This window comes from Rhopalosiphum maidis, chromosome 1 (assembly GCF_003676215.2).
Source record: "Rhopalosiphum maidis isolate BTI-1 chromosome 1, ASM367621v3, whole genome shotgun sequence".
Classification (NCBI taxonomy): Eukaryota; Metazoa; Arthropoda; class Insecta; order Hemiptera; family Aphididae; genus Rhopalosiphum; species Rhopalosiphum maidis.
Window position 1 is genome coordinate 85,184,206 of NC_040877.1, and position 21,922 is coordinate 85,206,127.

Consider the following 21,922-nt stretch of genomic DNA (forward strand, 5'->3'; position numbering starts at 1 on the left):
TCTACCTGTTTTGAATCCTAAGTTTCAAAGTTCTACACCGATACGAAATTTAAGATAATCTCGTATTTATTTACTTAATTAATTATTAGACTAAGAAGAGTAATACCTTTTGGTTTCATAAAAGTTCTAAATATATTGTTACGCGAGTATTATTTGTTTTTCAATTAAGTAGTAACGCCCCGTAATATAATCTGGCAGCCAGATTTTGGCTTAACTTATTAAATACATTTAAAATCTTAAATTCACAGCGCTGAAATTCTTTTTAACAAATTTTATTTGTGTTACAAGTACCTTCCTGAACATTAATCTTTAAAAAGTATACAGTTTTAGGTAATTTCTTATCGTAATAATTTGCAATTATACGTTACATATTTTGTAATCGAATAAAGAAAACAAAAAGTTGGAGTGCGACGAAAGTGTGGATAAAAATTACGGTTCAAAGGATTGTATAAAACTTATTTTATGTACGCAACTATAAACATACTTTAATTAAACAAGTAAAAATAGTTGAATAATTGCATTATACCTTTTTTTTATTTGAACGTAATTTTTCTTTTCATTTGTTTAATTTGTATTATTTATAAAAGAAAATCCCAATGGTAAAGTTTCAAGTCTTAATAATAATAATATCAATAATATTTTAATACTCTTAATTTAGTATTTATCTACATATATATATTTAAAAAAAAATGAATGTATTCAATGTTCTCATTTAATAATTTTTATGCTTAAAATACGTTATTCATAATGATTTTCAAGTATTAATATTGTATTATTGAAGACGTAAAATTATAATATAATTTTATTTACTGACATGCTTTTACTGTATAGTTAAGTATAAGTATACACATGCCGCAGTTTCCAGTCTGTTAATTTTGTTAATTTTGAGTAAGAAGGAAATGTTCCAATTTATTCTTTTGTCATATAAAAGAGACGAGTTATTGGCGGCGGGTTCACTCTGTACACAAAAACGCCGTACAAACAAGCACGGATGAGGGATCAGTTTACTTCTAGTTATTATACCTCTACTTGAATTCGAAGCGATATAGTATTAGTTCACCACTTTACGACGTCTTCCTTGGGAAAACCGTTAATTATACTTTATTGTTTTTAGCAAGTATTGCTTTGAAATATTTGCGGCCATTTCGTGATTTGTAAAAGAGCTGTTTAGGTAGCCAGATATAGGCATCTGTTAAATTGAGTCGGTCCATTTTCAAACGAGATACAATTTCCTCCGTTGCCCATTTTGCCCACAAAAAAGTTTCCATTTTCTTTAGAAAAATTTTTTGAACTAAAATTTTGCCTATTGAGTATTTTTCTTATGCAAATATTTTAAACAATACTATAGTGTGTAGACAGTTGTAGTGTTGATACTGAATTTTAAAGAGTATTAGGACTGCAGTACCATATTATGTGTTATATAGGTTGGCGATTCTATTCCGGGCGAGGATTAATGGTTTAATGAAGACATATTTTCTAGGAAATAAAAAAAAATTAAAATGATTCAATTCTTCATCTGTCTATTATTTGTTTTTTTTATTTGTCACTAAAATATCTTATAATTATAAAAATATAATTGTCAATAACTCATTGGTAATACTTAATCTTTTTTTTTTTATTCATATAGTATAAATTGAAATTATATTTATTTTATTTATTCTTAATTCCCCATTGGAAGAAAAATGAGGAAAATTGTCAAGATTTGTTTATTATATTTTTTTTTTTTTGAAGAAGAAAATAGTACGTATCATCTTATAATTGAAGGAAAATAATAGTTACAGCCGTTCGATCGTATTATGGTTACGAAAAAGCTCTTCATGATCCACGAAAATACGAACTCAATAGCCTGTTAGTAATATAATGATATGTTTGTCTTTAAGATATTAAATATTAATAATAATTTAATGATAATAAGTTTAATTTAAACTAAACATTGTATATTATATTTTATGCCTATACATGATTATTCATTAATAGTATTTAAAATTTAAATTTTACATTACACATGGTTCAATTGGTAGGTAGTTAAAATAATATAAGAATGATGCATTTTCAACGCAACAGGTAGACATAATTATAAATTACTAACTTTAATAGAGAAAGATTTAATTGTGATGTATATATATTTTTATTGTAATTGTTTATTATGTCAGATGCATATTTATTTTATGAAGGTTATTTTTTATCTATGGATTTATGGTTATGAAATTGATTTTTTAAAGTCAGGTAATATATTTTAAATAATAATGTAATTAAATAAGTTAATAGTAAAACAATATTTATTGATGAACATTGGTACATGGTATAATTTATCTATTTGAGGCTTATTTAAATTTTAATGAATGTATTATTAAAAACTTAAAATATTTAAGATAGAATCTAAATTAAAAATGTAAGATATTGAAATAACTTTTTATTTTACTTCAATAATTATTGAATTTCAGAGTTATATACTGTGGTACACACCATACAATAAATTATTTATGAAGATAGTATGATAAAATAATATGTGTATAACATTTTAAGTTATGCTGTAAGTACCTATACATAATAGTATAACATTAAAAATAGACTTAAGACTTTTTACTTAAAAAACTGTTTTTAATGGTAACTGTTGACGTCAACAAAAATTTAACTTGAATTTTACTCATGCATAAAATATTTTAAAGGATAATTATTTTATACTTTATGTCAAACTTAATTTACCATTAACGTTTTTATACATATTTTAATATATTAATATGTTGAAAATAAATAATAATATTTAATTATAGGATATTAATAATATTATATTAATATTTTATTTAGATTTGTATGTTGTTTAATGAAATTTCTTTATTTTATTAGTATAATATTATATAGTTATATATTAAATTAATTATATTGAACTTGTTGCAATATAATATTTATGAATTTAATAGTTTTTTGTGGTACTTGTTAGTTGTTATCCTCTACTAATTTGAGGCGCGGGACCGTTATTGTACTATGATATTTTTTATATATAATTAAAAAACTTATAAATAATAATAATAAATATTGTATAGGTAATGAATAGTAGGTATCATAGTTCATAATTTATAGTTCAAAATTACACATTAAAAAATATGGCAGTTTTCTAAAAATGTAGTAAATGCCGTAAATATCTCATATATTAAATGTTTTAACAATAATATATATTTTTGTTGTATGCCAGTATTAAATATTGTAGGTAAAAAATAATAATAATATTAAAAAAAAATTTTTTATTATTTAATATATTTTAAAATAATCTAATAATGTTTGTAAGATAGGTAAGTACTTTAAATTGCATTTATAATATATAGAGACAATCCGACAACATACCGACCAGTAGTTAACAATGCTAATTTAACATGCTTAAAATAGAATAAAATACAGTTTTAAATTATTATAAACTGTATTTACCCTTTTCACATAAATAGATCATATACTAGACTAACTTATATGTTAAGTATTTTATAGATCAGAAAAAATATATCGTTCACTATCAACATTTTTGAATTTTGATTTAAGACTGCTGACGTAATAAGAGCACATAATATTATTGGGGGCGGGTTGATCAATTATTGTAAACGAATGACACCCGATAACAAATTAAATGTGTACCTTATTTTGTTTTAAGTATTTTTTTAACGGAGAAATAACGTATAAAAATGTATATATTTTTATTTTTAATGTTGATACCTAATATTAATAAAAAAAAAGACGCCTTTTAAATATTAATAATAAATTTTAAAAAGATAATATTTTAGCTACTGTATATATTATGTAATACGTATTTCAATACTTTTCACTGTGATACATTAAATGTATATTATATGGTATAATTTCACTTATATCTTCTTCTCTTATAAAACGGTAGAAATATTTTATTTGATAATATTATATAAGTCACTTATATGGATTAAAAATGATAATAATATAATATATTTTTATAAGTTAAATTAGTACGAATTTAGTTTTAACGATTTTTATTTTTTACTACACCGTTTTAAAATAAAAATGAGTATAACATTTATATTTATTGTGGTTGTTACTGAAAGATATTAAATTACAGAAATTAAATCCCTTCTGTTGAATGGATATCATAATGCATCATGTTTTTATAAATACCAATGTATAATAATTACTTTTTTCAATCATATTTTTAAATGGTTTTTACATTTAAAAAATAAACATAGGTACATGATTTTTTTTCACAACGGTGCCTACGGGATACTACTGATCAGTTATCAAGTAACGATGGAATTTATTTTTACTTTTGATTTTACTAACCTTTTATTTATATATCTTTAAATAATGATGGATAATAATATTATGTAATTATTTTATTTTACATTGAATATGGTGTACAAACAACTTAATTCTATCATACAATATTTCATTTAAATAAATGACTAAATCATGTTATAGCATACCGTTGATATAACTCATGGACGTGAGCACAGAGTACAATATTGATGACATTTTATCACTATTGAAGTATTTTAATAACCGTTCCCGTAACATTATTACGATCTTTTTTTTTTTTTTTTGACGAGAGGAGGTAAATTATAAGGAATAATTTTATAAGCATTTAAAATATTAACACATTGTATTTTAATGATCACCTCGATTATCGGTTATCGATGAAGGTAAGTTCCTACGCGGGCTACACGAACCTATAGCAGATGATAATTTATTTGTTGTTATATACGCGAGTAATGTACACAATATGTAGATTGTAGATACGTATTTATAGTTTTCTAATAAGGCTATAAATACAATTGAATACCGTAGTTCGCAAGTTAGACAAATAATATGTATATAATTATCGCACACATGGAAAATGATTTAGAATAGATACTATGTTTATAACTAATGATGTCTGTCAGTTTATATTACTAAATACTAAGTTTATCTTATAATATATTTATTATTTATATTGCAAATATTATATGAGTAGTAATTTATTTTATTATTATTATTTTTTTTCAATACGATAGGTTGAATTAATTTTGATATAAAACATTGCATTTATTATATATTATTAATAATTTTTATAACAATATATTTATTTTATATTATATTGTTGTTCTTAACTTTTGAGTCTGGTTGGCATTAAACGCTGTGAATAGGTTCGTATGGTATAAATAGGCGATAGCTTAAAGTTAATATAAATACTTTAAAGAAATTATTATACACAATGATATATTATAATAAAATACGTAAAAGTTTCAAGTTTCCAAGGATAAAATATTATATTAATTATAACAATAAATAACGAAAATAGTCATTTTTCGTTTAAATGTTTTGTTTTGTCTAAATTGTAATGAAAAATGTCTAAACCTAAATAAAAGTTTGTTAGTTATCTTGTATAAATATTTTTCGATTGAGCTTAGCTTTATTATTTTTAATATTTAAAAAAACTAAAAAAGAAAATCAAAAATTTCTCATACCTATATAAATAGCTCAGAAAGAGTGAAAATATTTTTAAAATGATATTACGACACTACGTATATTAGTATCATTGGTTCAATTGTTTTAATAATTGGAAAGAAGACATCAAAATGACATGAATAATACACAAAACAATAAAAAGCGTTTATTCAAATAGCAAGCATTGGGGTAACATAAATGTTATTATAGATAATTTATTCAATTTTACGAAAAACTTATTTTAATAAATTGAGTAAAAAAAAAATTGTTTAGGTCACGGTAATATTATATACATTATACTATACACTAGCAGTATTAATTAAATTATAACAAAATTACATATCATAATAATGATAATAATAATATGCGCACTTTCTCGACATCGTCAATTTTTTTATATTGGAAAAATATGGGCAAAGAGTTAAATCGCATGAAGTATAGTATTGTATTGAAATATAAAATAAAAAAGACCACTTAAAAGTTTAAAACGGGTTCGATATGGATCGAAATATTCGAAATCTTCGTAAAACCGTTACAATATTACTATAGGTAATTTATGTAAATAAATAATAATAATAATAATAATAGTGTTTGGAAAAATAAACGGGCCCGTGAAATCCCATACCGTCGGCCGATTAGAATATTGACGGACGTCAATAACCACTCGCTGGCTTGTAATAAACTACGCCTTACTCACCGTCGTCCGGGAGATCTCCTGTCGTGATGTCCGTCGTTAATAAAAACAAGTTTATTTCCATACCAAACGCCAGTAAGAGCGAATCTAAATTTCCTCCCAATCATCACAAAATGACTTCGACAACAGATCTGAGTTCAGTCTTAGACCAAATACTTAGCGACATAATAGACGATGTCATAAACCGTGATGTGGGACTAGAAACAGAAGTAGCGATCGTCCTAGAAGAGTTGCTGCAGTCAGTAGTATGCATGTCGGGCGGAGACGGCGGAGACGTGCCGGACGAACCAGAAGCCGGGACAAACACACTAGTGGAAGACGACCCACCGGCCGACGTGGTCATCGAGCGTGTCGAGAGCATCGTCTTACAAGTAAAGGGCTTCGATGAGGTGAATACGTCTGTCGGACAGCAAACCGAACAGATCGAGCCGAGCGATATACCGACATCAGCCCCTCGACGCGCCTCCCGCTGCCGGCGGCGTCTGGCCGCAGCGTGGAAGACGGTCAAGCGCGTCGTGCTACGCAGTGTTTGTTGTTGTATCCGCCCGGACACGACGACAGAGTAGTTTCGGCAGAATTTGACCCCCCCACGGGGAGTATATACTAGTATATATTCACTCGTCATATGTATTAATATTTAAGCTTTTATTATCTAGTTATAATTTTTCTAATAAAATAATACCATAAATTGTTTATTGATAGAACAACTGGGATTATTAACTTATTATTCATTTTGTAGAAATAAGTACTTAGTATTTACGTAACATTTTGTCTTCGAAGTAAATCAGTTATTTTCTCCGTTCAGAGATATTTTGAGGCCCAATGTATAATAATACATATTACACATCGACCGACATTATATTGTATGAATCTTATTGATGATGTATAGGTATATAATAGTATATACTATACAAAATCATTATAATCGTAATTAATACATTATTACTGAAGACTGTTCAGACATACTGGCTACTATAGCAAACTTAACTCCTCGTTACAACTTTTGTGGATTTTCAATTGTGCCCTTTTGAAATTGTTGAACATTTTTCCAATAATTAAATAATTTAGGCAATTAACATTATATATTTTAACCGATAAATTTTCTTTATTCATATTATTTTCAAATTGCCGTACCATTATAGTTATAATTGAATTTCTGTTTCATTGAGATAGAGTCGTATTTTTAAGATTTTCCGAACCAGTGGTTACCTGTACTAGTAATTGCACTAAGGTAGTGTGAAATTGTTATGAGTGTTATGATAATTTAAAATTTTTGAAGTGAAAATTAACAATGTCAACGATAATGGTACTGCTGTAAATTAATGCCGGACAACCGGTAATTGACATGTGTAAACCGTGTTAAAAGTGATGCAGTCGAAGTAGTACAGAGTTTTATAATTAATATATTATTATAGTAATTACTATCACGTGACTATAAGACAGTTACTAAAAAATATAAATCGTGGTGGAACACCGTCAGTTTTTTTATTTGATGGTAGGATGGGTCTATGTTCTTTTAAGTCAATTAAACCACCCCTCAGTTAAATTCTTGCATCAGAGAATTGTTTATATCTAAGAATTTTGACTCACACGATTTTTATTAATGTACAAAAGTTTTCATTCTAAACTCTCGTATAATAGGTACCTAAGGATTGTAAATTGGTAACAACTTATCACTATTATTACCGTTTTATATAATATAAGATTTTTCACTTTAAAATATATTTTCGTGTACTTTCAACGAAAACAAGTAAATAAAAAAACTAATTAATACACTCGTTAAAGCAAATGTGTTGAAATTTAGTTACGTTTTTTATTTTGGATTTCAAATCGATTAATCTTAATACATTTGAAAATAAAAACACGTACTTAGGGATGATATTTCAATAAATAAATTCTAAAACAATGAACAACAATAACATCGATCGGAAAACAAGATATACAAATCGAATAAAAAAAAAAAAAAAATAAGGAAAAATTGTGGCTTTGATTTTTGGAGATGGTAATTTTTGTGGAGTCGCTAAAGTCTCCTTAGTATCCCTTCCTATATTGCACTTACGCCGGAATGGCTGTATCGGGCACGTGTTGTCGGATGGGCACTGTTTACGAAACGATGTCAATATCTCCGACGATATACCTAACGATAATTGCGTTTCATTTATAAAGCGATGAAAGTTTTGTACGTATTACACTTGTTTAAACACGTGCACACCCGCCCGGCGTGGCGGGGCAACTCGGCCGTACCAGCCACCGCTCGTTTCCAGTCGTCCGACGAGAGACAGAGGGACATTGACAAAACGGACTTTGAAACCGGAGCCTCCCCCCAGATCGCCGCCCTCGTATCACGTATTTATACACGTTTGCTATTTGTGTTGAACGCGGGAAGCCGGCGGTTTTGTGGTCCGCCGTCGTCCAGCAGTTTGCCTCTAATCAGTCCGTTGCGGTCACTGATTACACGCGCGACTGCGGCGTGTCCATTGTGCGCGGCCGCGTCCTTCCCCCGTCACTAACCGCCACTTTACCCCGAACACCGCGTTAGCTCGCCCCAACCACTATTTCCGGAATCATCTGTGTCTATACTGCTCGAAGTGTATAGCTTTACGTGCATAATATTATAGATAGATCGACAAATAAAATGATTAAAAAAAAAAAAATCAGTCGTGCCCCTTTTTCGCGGTATTCCCATCTCCGAGTACACACAATACCTTTTTACAAATCCAATTACAGTTAATATATTTTAGAAACTTAAGTTTTATACGCAACGCCCACCTATTTATAACCGAACCGATGTCGAAAATTAAACTGTACAAGTATGATGTAAAGTCTACACAACTTATTATTATGTTTAATTATTTGGTTTGTACGTCGTAACCGACACACACGCGAGTATATCGGTATATCGGTTACTTTTATCGTTAAACCGGCCGGTTATAAAAGTACTTATATTATGATACCTACCTATGATTATATTAATTAATCACGATTGTCAGTATAAATAATTGTTTAAACGAAAAGGCCACGAGTATACATGTTGAAAAAACATCTTCTGACCTTATGTATGACCTAAAATAACCTATTCAAAATTTCGATTTCGACGCAATAATATAACGCGCTCCGTTGATCTTAAGAGTCACTTACACACACACACACACACACATATAATGTGAGTATATTTAGACTTGTGTTTCAGCTTTCCTCTTAATTAACTTGTGGAAAGCATAAAGTGGGTAAATAAATTGTCGTTCGTTTTTAATATAAAATACTTATATAAAACAGCAACACAACCCACGGCCCCGCGTAATAAAAAATAAAAAGAAAACGACTAGCGATTCGATTTAGTATACATACCGTTGTCTATATACGGGCAGGGCACGGCAAATACGGCAAATATGACATGGTCTGTCGGTCGGATGGGAAGGATGTAAAGTGTGCAGATACGGTTACGAGTAAAATGTTCGCGTAATGAAGACAATAAAACGAGTCGGGTATTACCTTAATAATATTGTAAACGTTTTTCTGTTTCTGTTTTTTTTTTTTTTTCCGGTACAGAGGTAAAACGTATTTCCATCTCTTGCTCTCTCTGCGTCTACATTTTTTCTGCGGGGCGCGCCGTTTTTGAAAACGACGGAATATAAAACAATCAAATTTGTACATAAAGGAGCTTCTGCTAATTCCGGAACTGGTAGAAGATTAAACTTCGCTGACAACAAACGGCCGGCCGGGGAATGGGATGCGAAAAAAAAAATATGTGTATTATTACATTGGCAAACTCTAGACGGTTTTTTTTTTTTTTTTTTAAACGCTGTTACTGTAATAAAAGATATCGCAAATATGATTATCTACCGCCTACCACCTATTCACCACCCCTCTTGTATTTTAATAATTCGGTAGGAGCGTTACGTGAACCATAATCGCTCTATAACATTATTGTTTTCCGCCCGTTTACGTTGTGTCCCAGTAATTTGAGATTATTTTGACTAAACTTAAACCTCTTTAATATTTATTATTATTATTATTATTATTATTATTATTCGGTGAGAAAGTTGGCAAATGATGAAATTAATAACGAATATATACCGATTGAGGTACGATATTTATCATAGAAGTAAACGATAAACGATAGTTCACTTTAGACAGAGGCGGAACTCAAAGATTTTTTATGCCCGGGGAAAATATTAAAATTACGCCCAAACATAGACCAAGACTGAAATATCTTTCCCTACAATTGTTTTTTAATAATTGGAATTCAAATTTCAAAAATAGTACATTCTTATTGACTTAATTATTCCTTTAAACGTGGTAATCTCAAAATCTTAAACAAATTATGTGAAATATAAATAGTTTTTTAATCTCTAACATCAAAAATTAAATAAAGGCTCACAACAAAATTACGCCCGGGAATCAATCCCTGACTTCACCCCCCCTCCTAGTTCTACCACTGGCTTTAGATATGAATACGAAATTAACATAAACCACGAAGGACAAACATCAAACAAAATATTAGAGAAATTGTATTTTTTTTTTTTTTTTTATTCATCACTTTCGATCAGCTGTAATACAAATTTACAATAGCGTACAATACGATAATAAAGTGTACTGAACACAGAGGCGTATCAATCGTTTTAGTAATGAAGTACACGAGTTATGATGATAGTTATACGAGAACTGAACTTTTTCGGTGAAATATTTAAACTCTTACCTTTTACCGCGATTTGCAATTATACCGAGTAAATAAAGGACGTACGACGATATTAAGTTTTGTGTGTGTTTTTAAAAACGTATAAATCAAAAGCTTAAAAACCCCATAAAAAGGAGGGACTATGCGTTTCGGGACCAATGAGTTGAAATCATCAAAGTCAATATAGACATTTTTATAATTGAATATTTTTGAAAATAAACAAAGTTAAATGTTTTTATTATTTTTTATTAAGCGTTTCATGTAAAAACAGCCAGTCAAATTTATACTGTCAAGCAATATTCAATAGATGCGTAAATCGTTTATTGATTGGCATTTTACAAACGGGCTATTCATATTTCACGGTTAACACAGTAGCAAGTACGTAGTTTTTGCTACGGTAATCAAATAGATTTAAAATCGCTAAAATGACTTTATGCAATATCATTGAGTGTAATAATAGGAGGGAAAAATATCTCCAACGTCTATGTATTTTAATACATTCATAATAATATGTGTACAATAGACCGCAGGCGGCTTTCGCCTTACGCGAGTTTTATAAAGAGTGGATTTTCGAGTACACCCCTGTGTAGATCTGACAAGTATCTTCGCTCACTCGTGGCGCCGGAGTACGCAGTGTGCGCTCTGTCCCCGCATTCCACGATTTCGGTGCGTCTACAGTAATAATAATATCATAATATTATGCAACGGTTGTTTTACCGTAAACCGAGAAATGTCTCGGGAAAACTTTGTTTGAAATCGAAACATCGTAGACGATTTATTATCGTACTTATAATTGATGTAAAACGTCTATCGTTTAAGAGAGAAGAAAAACGTTTTGAAAATGTCATTATCCAAAAAATCGTCGTCTACAGGTTTACGGTAAAAAGAATCACCCCGTATATATATTAAATATATTTTTATGTTATAATGGGATGCGCGCGTATGAGTATATTATATTATAATGATCGTCTAGAAAAACGCCGAAGGGGATGGTATCGGAACGGAGCCACGTGGATGGAGTGACGCGTACTTCCGAGCACGATGACATTATTTATTGTTTTCGATGGACCATTGTCTGTAAATGTGTGTTAAAGTGTGTATCGGATCTTTTCATAATATACTCACGAGCTTGCAAATAGCCCCCGACCACTCCGCAACGCACGGATAAGGAGAGTGTAGGGCAAGTCGAGTACCTGATGCGTATAATGCGTTTATTGTACTTAATATTTGTAGGTGGGTGATGTATACCGAGCGATACGCTGAGCACGCTCACAGTTATTTTTTTATTTATAAAAAGAAAGAAATGTGCATTTCTTACAAAATAGGTCGTATATTTAATATATTGTCAAATGCGCTGTGGAAATAACACGATTTAAACGGAAAACACGATTGCATAGGAATGATACCCCTGTTGGCGAAATTCAGATTAATTTAGTATTTTACATTACTCATTAGAATCTATAAACATTTCTGTTTTTCGAATTTTTTAGTAAAATCTAATAGTTTTAAATGCTTGAGGTTTTTTTTTATGCAATTGAAGGAGTGTCATTTGATTAAACGATTTGTAATATACGCAGGATATACAAAGAATATAAAATAGATGCAATATTTAGTGCTGTAATCGTTGTCCCAGTATATTATGGTATTCTAAATTTATTATTACTTACTGTTATCCTTATTACATAAAGTATAATAGCTCAGTAACTACTTGTTCAATTTCGAGAAATCGACATTTTTAAAAACATCAACCGATTAACAATTCATAGTAAAACAGGGAGAGCTCTTGAATATTTAAAAAAAAATGGTTTGTATTGCCACACGAAACGACTTAATCCGAAAATCAGAATTTAATTCAATATAATATAATATAATCAATGATGATACAAATGTACCTATCGTGGTACACAGGCATGTTTGATATCACTCTGTATGACATGGTGTCGTAGTTGGCAACTGTCGTACTGTAATATACATAATATATACCTATACAATATTATACAATATCCGTATAAGCAATAGGCAAAATATACTGTGTAATTTTATTCATATGCGGCCTGTCAACTCGGGATGTTCGTGGTGTACGGTGTGTATATGCGCAAGACGTGAAAAAGTTTTGCATTTCATCTCGTCAAACTGCGATGCTCTCCGGGATTGTCAGTGTTGGACCGAATACGCTCTTTTTATTTTATATTTTATTTTGTCAACGCCGTGTTAACTACATCACAAACTCTTTCTACCACTACATTATATTTATACTTCACAACCCTATGTATACATATTTAACAAGTCGTCCGAAAGCCTTTTCGCTTGGCCGCAATAACCTAAAAACTTAGCATTTTAAAAAGAAAGAGAAAATACACACACACACACACACACAGTATTACTGTATACGATGCGAACGAGTCACATCGGTGTGCTCTGCGGGCGTACGCGTCTTGCGGGAATAGAGTATGCCAGCGCGCCGCGAATGAATTTGAATCGCATTTTATAAACTTTTATTTTCATCTTCCAAAACTTTTTTGTTTTTCAGACAAATGAACGGCATGCGTGCTTTGATGACGCTGATTTTAATGATAACTGCCGACTCAGCGCTTTCGTGGTCATGCCCTTCGGACTGCATCTGTTTATCGCACACACAAGTAAATAACGACTACAATATATTATTATTATTATTATTATAATGCATTATTTAACGGAAACTCGTCGGTCGCGAGGAACGTGTTGTACCATAATATCGTACACCGTTATTATTATTGTATAATCTCTCGTTTAAAATTTGGATTTATTCCAACTACTGAACTGGACACCGCTGATATATTAAAATTCACTATTGTATATTTCGCGCCGCTCCCGTTGCGCATAAATATCGTGCTATTATATTACCCGTCCCCGTGCTTACCGAATCAATTACAGCAGCTGCTTTACGCGGAACATGTCAGGCGGGGCAATAGGTTTTCCCGTTTTCCCGTTTTTTATTTTATTTTATTTTATTTTTTAATTCACAAAGGTTTTTATGTAGTGCGGTATTGGTGATTTTTTTTCGCGTTGAAATACAAAAAGGGTCCCTTACGTTTCTAGAAAACCTATATTCGATTATATTTTATTTACGAAAAAAAGTTATCTCGTCGATTTTTTTGTATACGTATAGAATATGATTCGGTTGACGACACGAATATAAATAGTGCAGATAATGTATATGTATATATTATTATATTATATACACAGACTTTTAATGTGGACATGGTGTTTAATATTTTTTCTAAAAAATAAATCAACCGACAAACGAGTGTTGGAGATTAAAATAAAGTTCATCATGTTTATTATACAGTTATAATTAATATTATAATGTATATATATATACATATAAGTTAAATATTTCACTTAGTAATTAGATCACATTAAAAACATTTATTTTTAATACCAAAATTATGTAAATCAAAAATTACTTTAACGCTGATCTCATATGTATAAATAATAAACGTATTGTATTGGTTTTACAGATAAAGTTTTTTGTAAGCAATACGTTTTTTGGTAAAAGGTACAAAATTATAAATATTACAGGTATTTTATACGTGCCGTGCCAAATTTCCATTTTGTAGTACTCAATATATGACAAAACATCATATTTGTTTCTTGGATTATCTTGCTTGAATTTATTGTTCATATCGGTCATCGGTAGGTAGTTGTCACGGTAAAAATATGGGTCGATTAAATTAAATAATATCATGCTTATAGTCTATAAATTTACTATTATATTTTGATTATAGAAAATCTAAATAACTTAAACGGAGTCATTTAAAAATAACTACGAGTTAACCCTTTGGTTGCGCAAAAATGGTAAACGTTGCAATTCCTACTATGTTTTTTAATTTTCGGGAATATAAAGACATTTTTTCAAAATTATATTTATCAGGATTGTTGATGAAATATTATGCTAACTTATTTGACAACATTTAAAGTGTTTACATTGAATCAGAATTCAGAGTATCTACCAATAATTGAAGAAAATGATTAAGTTAGTTAAATAAATCAAACTAAATTAGTTCTTAGTTTTATTCTGTTTTAAAAATAGTGTGTAAATCGTATTAATAAGTGAGTGATTTTAAGTATAATTTTAAAATTTTAATCTATGGTATAAATCTACCAAATATATTATATAAAACGCTTTTGCGATCTTTTTAAGCGTGTAATTTTTGTGGCCGATATCTATGCCCAATCACAACTATATAAAATATTATTATTATAAATACGTTGTTTGTATTATGATATTATCTACCACTATTGTTGTGACATAAACGAGTGGAAAATGGAATTGCAGCGATCTGTATTAATTCACCCAAAAAACCAGTACGTATACTAAACACACACAATTGTAATTAATTTTAATATTTGTAAATATTTCAATATTATGTGAGTAAGTAATATAAAATCGATATTATAATCTATATTCATCATTTGATCGAGAATGCGATCCTATTAGTTCCGTTATAATATATACGATTTATTAATTATAAATACGATAAATATTTGTGCGTAGCGTAGCAGATTCAATTGCAGCTCTATACCTGTTACTTAATTAACTGTAGCTCGAATAATCTGTCTATTCTTACGAATCGAATAGTCGGTTTATTATTATAGCTTAAATCTGACTCGAGTGGTCGAACAATGCATAATTATTATATTCGGTTTGTTGTGTTTGTGTTATGTGAAGCATTTATTCAGATTGTGTGCAACTGCAGCCGTTTTTGGTAAAAATACTGCGTATCGAATTTGTCATACGATTCCGTAACACATTTCGTTATTATTTATTACAATAATATTGTTATAGAGCGGTTTCACAATACCACAATAGTTTCCATTTTTAATACATTACAATAAGAATACACCTATGGCAACACCTATCATGTACTAAATAAATGTACACACACAACTCAGCCTCATATTAACTATTAACTCGTTATCGATTTGTCCGCAAAACTCGATCACTGCAACTGCTGATTGAGTGGTTTACATAAACACTATGCACACAGTTACAGATATAATAACGTTCGGTGCACATTGGCACGTGCCACGCGTAATGTTCCAGAGGATGTGAGCTGGTGACCAAGCGCGTGTATAAACCATGTGATAATATTATACGCTCCCGTTCTATATTTTTCGATTTAGAGATAACATTTTATTGTGAAAATCGAAAATATTATTTTAATACGACAATAGTGAGTGATTAACGATTCAATAGAGATTATACTGGCGATAATTATATTTTTTGACGTAATACAAGTTCGTTACGAAAAAACTGAAATAATAAAATTAAATTTTCAAATTATATACTATTATAAACTGATTTAGATAATATAATATTCATATTGGCTGTGTATTGAGGAAAATATTATCAAAAGTAATTTATTTATGTTTAAATATCAACTTTTTACTAACCAAAATGCACGCATAAATGTATGATTTTAATGAAATGATCATTTTATTATGTACACGAACATATAACTATGAAAAGTTATAAACGAGAATTCAAAATTCAATTTATGAACAGAATTACCTAATAGCAAAAACATTTTATATTTCTAAATCCCAATAAACTAATATAATACGCAATTGTGATATTATAATATAATACCATGTAATCACGTCGAGATTACCAACATTTCGAATATTATAAATTTATAATACGTCTTAGCAAGGTTTTACTGTATATCGGCTAGGACACGAACTGTTTGAGCAGCAGATCCTGAAAATGAACAGAGTTCTTAAGTCTTTCACTTCGCCGCATTGGCTTATAAAGTAATTATAATTATAAATAAGATAAAATTGATAGAAAAATCAATATATTATATATTACCTATACAAGGTGATTAGTTTTGTTATACCTTATATTGTTGTACGATATTAATTCGGGACGGAGACAAATTATTGGTCTAACCTAAGTAGTAAATGCAGTAGATTTCGTAAATTTGATCGCGTGAGATATACATTTGCGTATTTGAAATTCTGTAGTATAGTATAATTGTTTTATGCGTATATATAATATTATATTATAACCTCATCTAAATCGGCCATTTTATTAAGTATAATAATATTATAATTTTATTTATAAGTATATAGTAAACATTATTTTAGCGTAACGCGTTCAATAACGTTTATTGATCGCACTGTATATGCTTTTATTTCAATAAGGTAACCGTTGATAATATTTTCAGTTGTTTGTTCTTTAACCGTAGTTGAAATTCATTAAATCATCAATAGGACGAATCATAGCGATCACTTCAGGGATGGTTGCGTTAGGTTGACGAGCGGATGTATATTTGTCTTACCACATTAAATATAATACTTTCAAAACCACCGTCTCTGAACGGCAACTACATCGACTAATTTCGTAATTCGACCCTTGTGGTCTATATCTTTATATGTAGACAGTAGACGTGAACTAGTCTTTATAGTTAACTGGTGGGTATGTACTCGTGTACAACTAACGGATGTTATACTATAAAAAGTAAATAGTGAATGCGACATTGGGACCGTAATGCCGCGTTCTATCTGTGTGTGTAAGTAGCTCGATCAGCAGCGGGAATGATGGTCGGAATTGCCGGGCAAACGTTTTAGAATATTGATGAGTCACATGGCTAAATTGAGTATGAATGTGATGTGACGAGTGTTTATGTAGGTATACACAAAATGCATGTTTTTGTGAGTATAATTGTAGTCTATTAAAAATAGGAACAATAGTATTTGTTGCTATTTTTATTGCTGTATATTATAGTAATAAATAATTCACAAACGAATGTAATTAGAATTTAGATTTACTAAAAACCGTAGACTAGTTGCTTGGCAATAATTATAAAAACGCATTAGTCATTCTCAACTGTAATAATAATGATAACATGTGGTTTCTGGCCATCGGTACAATACAAGTATATTACTAATATGATATGTACTAAAAGATCGGCGGGCAACACAAATAGGTAGGTATATTTATAAACGTAAGTCGGTATGCAATCTTCTGACCAGAAATAGCGGTTATCTAAAATCTGAATAAATTCTTTATGACACGACAGTAAGAAAGTATAAGTATACGATTTACATACTTATGAAATTAAATATAATTATAAATTTGTTTGACCACTTAAGTCAAACTATAATGATCTCATAATAAATTGATTATTAAACCCGTAAGAGGGATCAGACGGTACGAGAACATTCCGGGCTCAGACGATATTATGGAGATTTAATTTATGGTTTTATTTGAATAATTTATCGTTATAGATTTATTTTAATGATTCAAAACATAGTTGAATTCAGTTTTAATTTTATTAACCCGTAGAAATGAGTGTGAAATTTTAATAATATACCTATTAAGTATCTCGTTCTCTATTAAGTGACGGGAATAAAATTTAATATCAACGTTATATTATAACTCACAGACAGAAAATTTACAAATATTAAAACTAATTAGTTCAATTAGATAATTAATATACTACAAGCGGCGTAAAGGATAATATTAAAATAATTAAGCTGTAATACAGTTTTTAAACATAGTTCATCCACATCACTACTATGTTTATTAGTCTATAAATGAAGTTTACAGTCTCGAATCATTATCGTCTAGACGTCAGCCGTTGTTACCGCTTTATTTTAGGATTATTAAATGGGCAGATAGACCCTACCATTACTCGTTAAAGAGACTCAGCATCCGCGTTCTTAGCAACACTCGATTTCAGGGCAATTTTTATAAACCGAAGAGCCGGTCTAACTTTTCCGTCAGCGTCTCTATCCCTAGAATGATGCGCGTGTACGACTCGTGTACTTTACGAAAAATTCGTACATACCTATAGGCTCATTATCTTATTGTTATCACTGTTATAGCGTTTTATTATGTTTACTTTATTACTTATCTTTGTTACTATTATTGTTGAATAATGTTATTACTCTTGTTACTTTGTAAAAGCCGATTGACGTAAATTTAAAAAATAAATAAAATACAAATTTTTCACTGATAATAATAATAGTAATAGCAATTTATTATAGAGTTGTGATGGGCAACATAATAATATAAAAACTACAGTCTTGCAAAGTTCGAGAAGGAAATATATTTTTATATTTTATATGCATGTACATTTTCAATTTTATTGATAATTATCCGTGTATAGAATGATAATGTTTACGTTTTATTTGTTAATTGGAATAACATTAAATTTATATAATGTTTAAAAAGGTTAGCCTATCTTACAGCTACACTTATGCAAATTTGTTCTGCTGCTGAAGTAACGGGTTAGTGTCAAGGGTACTCCGAGCTACCCAAATACAATACGAACGTCGTGAACTTAGTTCGAGTTCACAAAGAGCCAACACTTTTGTCGAACGTTTAAAAATAATTTTGTTAATAACACAATATTATATTATTGTCAACACGTGCGCTGTTCCGTTTCAGATCCTCTGCAACTCCGGACACCTGACGTTCGTGCCGCTACGCGACCTACCCAAGACCGTCGAACATCTGTCGATGACCAAAAATAACCTGACGTACTTGCCCACCGATGCTTTCAGCGGTCTCCGGCACCTGCGAAAGCTGACGTTGGACACCAATGGCATACGTCGATTGGATCGGTTCGCGTTTCGCGGGCTCAGTCGGCTCCGGGAGTTGTCCATCCAGCACACGCCGCTCGAGTCGCTCGACAAGTTCTCGCTTGCCGGTCTCCAGAACGTGACGGCCATTCTGTTGGGGTACAATCAGATCAAAGTCATACACGAGTTTGCGTTCGCCGGCACCGCCAACATCAGGCTCATACTGCTCAACAACAATCCATTGCACACGGTAAGAAAATAGACCGGTCACGCGACCTGATGATTTTACGCTGCAGACGTTCACTTAGATATAAATACGATATAGGTACTAATACAAAAATACAATACACTAGTTAGACGATTTATCTATAAATGATGATAGAACACGATTTTATTTTGGACTGAATAAATAAAAGACGCGGTTTTAGTAATAAGTTTTTTAGTAGAATAATAGTAATCGGACAGTCAGTCTTACGTGTTGTCATATTATTTTTAATTAATTTAACTATTTAATACAAAAAAAATTCATCTTTTGAATACTCAACTCTAATTTTAAAACCTCAAAACTTACTACTACATAAAACTGTCGCAAATCCTTTATAACTTGATTCAATACTAAGAAAATAAAACACTCCACTACATTACGTGTATACCCTAGATAAAAGTATGCATTATAACTCTTAAATTACTGTATTTTATTATTATGAAATTGTTTTTATGTATTGGATTTCGCAATTCATGTAAAAACGCTGTGTATAGTAAGCCTACTGCCAAGTCTCCTGGTAAACTATATATGTGTATACATCCATTTCCGGTGTCTCGTATTTTATTCTATTATTATGCTATTTTGTTCATCGAATTTCAATAACAAAACGAATTAGATACCTATAAGATAAAAACAATTAAAACAATTTAACATAGTTTCAATGAATTACTATTGTATAAAATGTCACGTGCGTACCGTTTTTTTTTTGTACCTTGTATGTAGGTGTCACCTAATGCATTTTCCGGTCTAACAAACGTTGAACATCTTATCCTACCGTCGGGCATCCAACAACTGCAGCCCGATTCGTTCAATGGGCTGGACTCGGTGGGCCTGCTGAAGCTGTCGTTCATGGACTTGTCGTCACTGAAGTCGTTCACGTTTCGCGGTCTCAGCCATGTGCATGTGTTGTCCATCCAAGACTCGGACTTGGGCATAATCCGGGCGGACGCGTTCGCGGGCCTAGCGCACGTTGGCAGTCTCAACCTGTTGAACAACAAGATCGATGCGATGCAGAGCCTGACCGTGACACGGGAAAATCACATCCGGCACTTCCGGTTCAACGGCAACCACGTACTAGACAGCCCACGACGGGGCACGTTCGTAGGCCTTGCTTCCGCCTCTTCCGACGGATTCACCGTGGTCGGCAACCACTTCCCGTGCGACTGTCACCTATTTCGATTCTTAGACGGCCGCCCGTTCGGCAACACGTCCCGAGATCTTTTCACCGGCAAGAACTATTGCATTTCGCCACTGGAGCTCAATGGACAGCCCATCGCCGTCGTTGATTCCGCGGTAATTGACAAATGCTTGCAAACATCGGTAGCTGCCCCTCCGAGGACCAATGCCGGCGTAACCACGACTATGGTCCTGGTTGTAGCTGTGGTCTTCACGTCGACCGGTTTGTTTTTGCACGACATAGCAGTGTGATTCTTTTGCATGTGGGGGAACCGTCCAAATCCATCACTACCTATTATAGTTATAAACTGTCCATCGAATGCTATTGAAATATTTTATTTATATAATATATACTATTATAAATATTGTTATAACATAGATGTATCATTGTATAGGAACAGCTTAAGCCAAACATTTTTTTAAAATATAATACTATATATTTAATTATCAGGCAATTCCCAGGAGTTATAGCGTTTTACGCTGTCGGGCGTAAGAGTGATTTCGAGAGAACTTTAATTGATACATTTATTTTATAGGTAGGTAATGTTTCTTTTCCTCGTGAATACTATTATTATATTTCAACGTGTAAATAATAATGATATATTGCAATAAATTATGTGTTTATTTGATTGAATCTTTAGGACAAATATACTTTCGTCACATATCGGTTTACATATCCTCAAAGAAAATTCTTTTCTACAAATCTAAACATAACTTACGGATTTTAATGCTAAGTAAATTGTAGTTACATCTTCAAAATTTTTTTCAGTTATAATTTAAACATTATTATTTTCATGTTTTTCAAATTAATTCAAACTAAAATATATTTTTGATTATGAAAATATTACTCATTATGTTTTAATTAAACATCGTGTAAGCCAATAATATACTTTCTAAGAAAAGTTAAATATTTGAAGTCTACAAATTATAATTAAATAGATTGTATTTTATTCTGTTTTTAATTATTTTTCTCATTACAGGTCAAAAGGTAAAGTTAATATTAAGAATAGATATTGTATTATTATTATTTTCCGTGAAAAGTATTAAACTGTTATTATTTATTAAGTAGTATCATTGCATTATTTTTTACTGAAAAAAT

At 30.6% G+C, this 21,922-nt stretch overlaps 1 protein-coding gene across 1 annotated transcript in view; it reads left to right on the forward strand.

The window, feature by feature from the left end:
• The window catches only part of LOC113557309 (leucine-rich repeat-containing protein 70-like), a 51,213-nt gene extending 29,674 nt beyond the window's left edge, over nucleotides 1–21,539 (forward strand). The window contains exons 2-4 of the mRNA XM_026962760.1: nucleotides 13,339–13,447; nucleotides 19,249–19,632; nucleotides 20,371–21,539. Of these exons, the coding sequence (XP_026818561.1) occupies nucleotides 13,339–13,447; nucleotides 19,249–19,632; nucleotides 20,371–21,075 (1,198 nt within the window). The 3' untranslated portion in view covers nucleotides 21,076–21,539. The remainder of the gene's footprint in view (nucleotides 1–13,338; nucleotides 13,448–19,248; nucleotides 19,633–20,370) is intronic.
• Nucleotides 21,540–21,922: the final 383 nt, after the last annotated feature.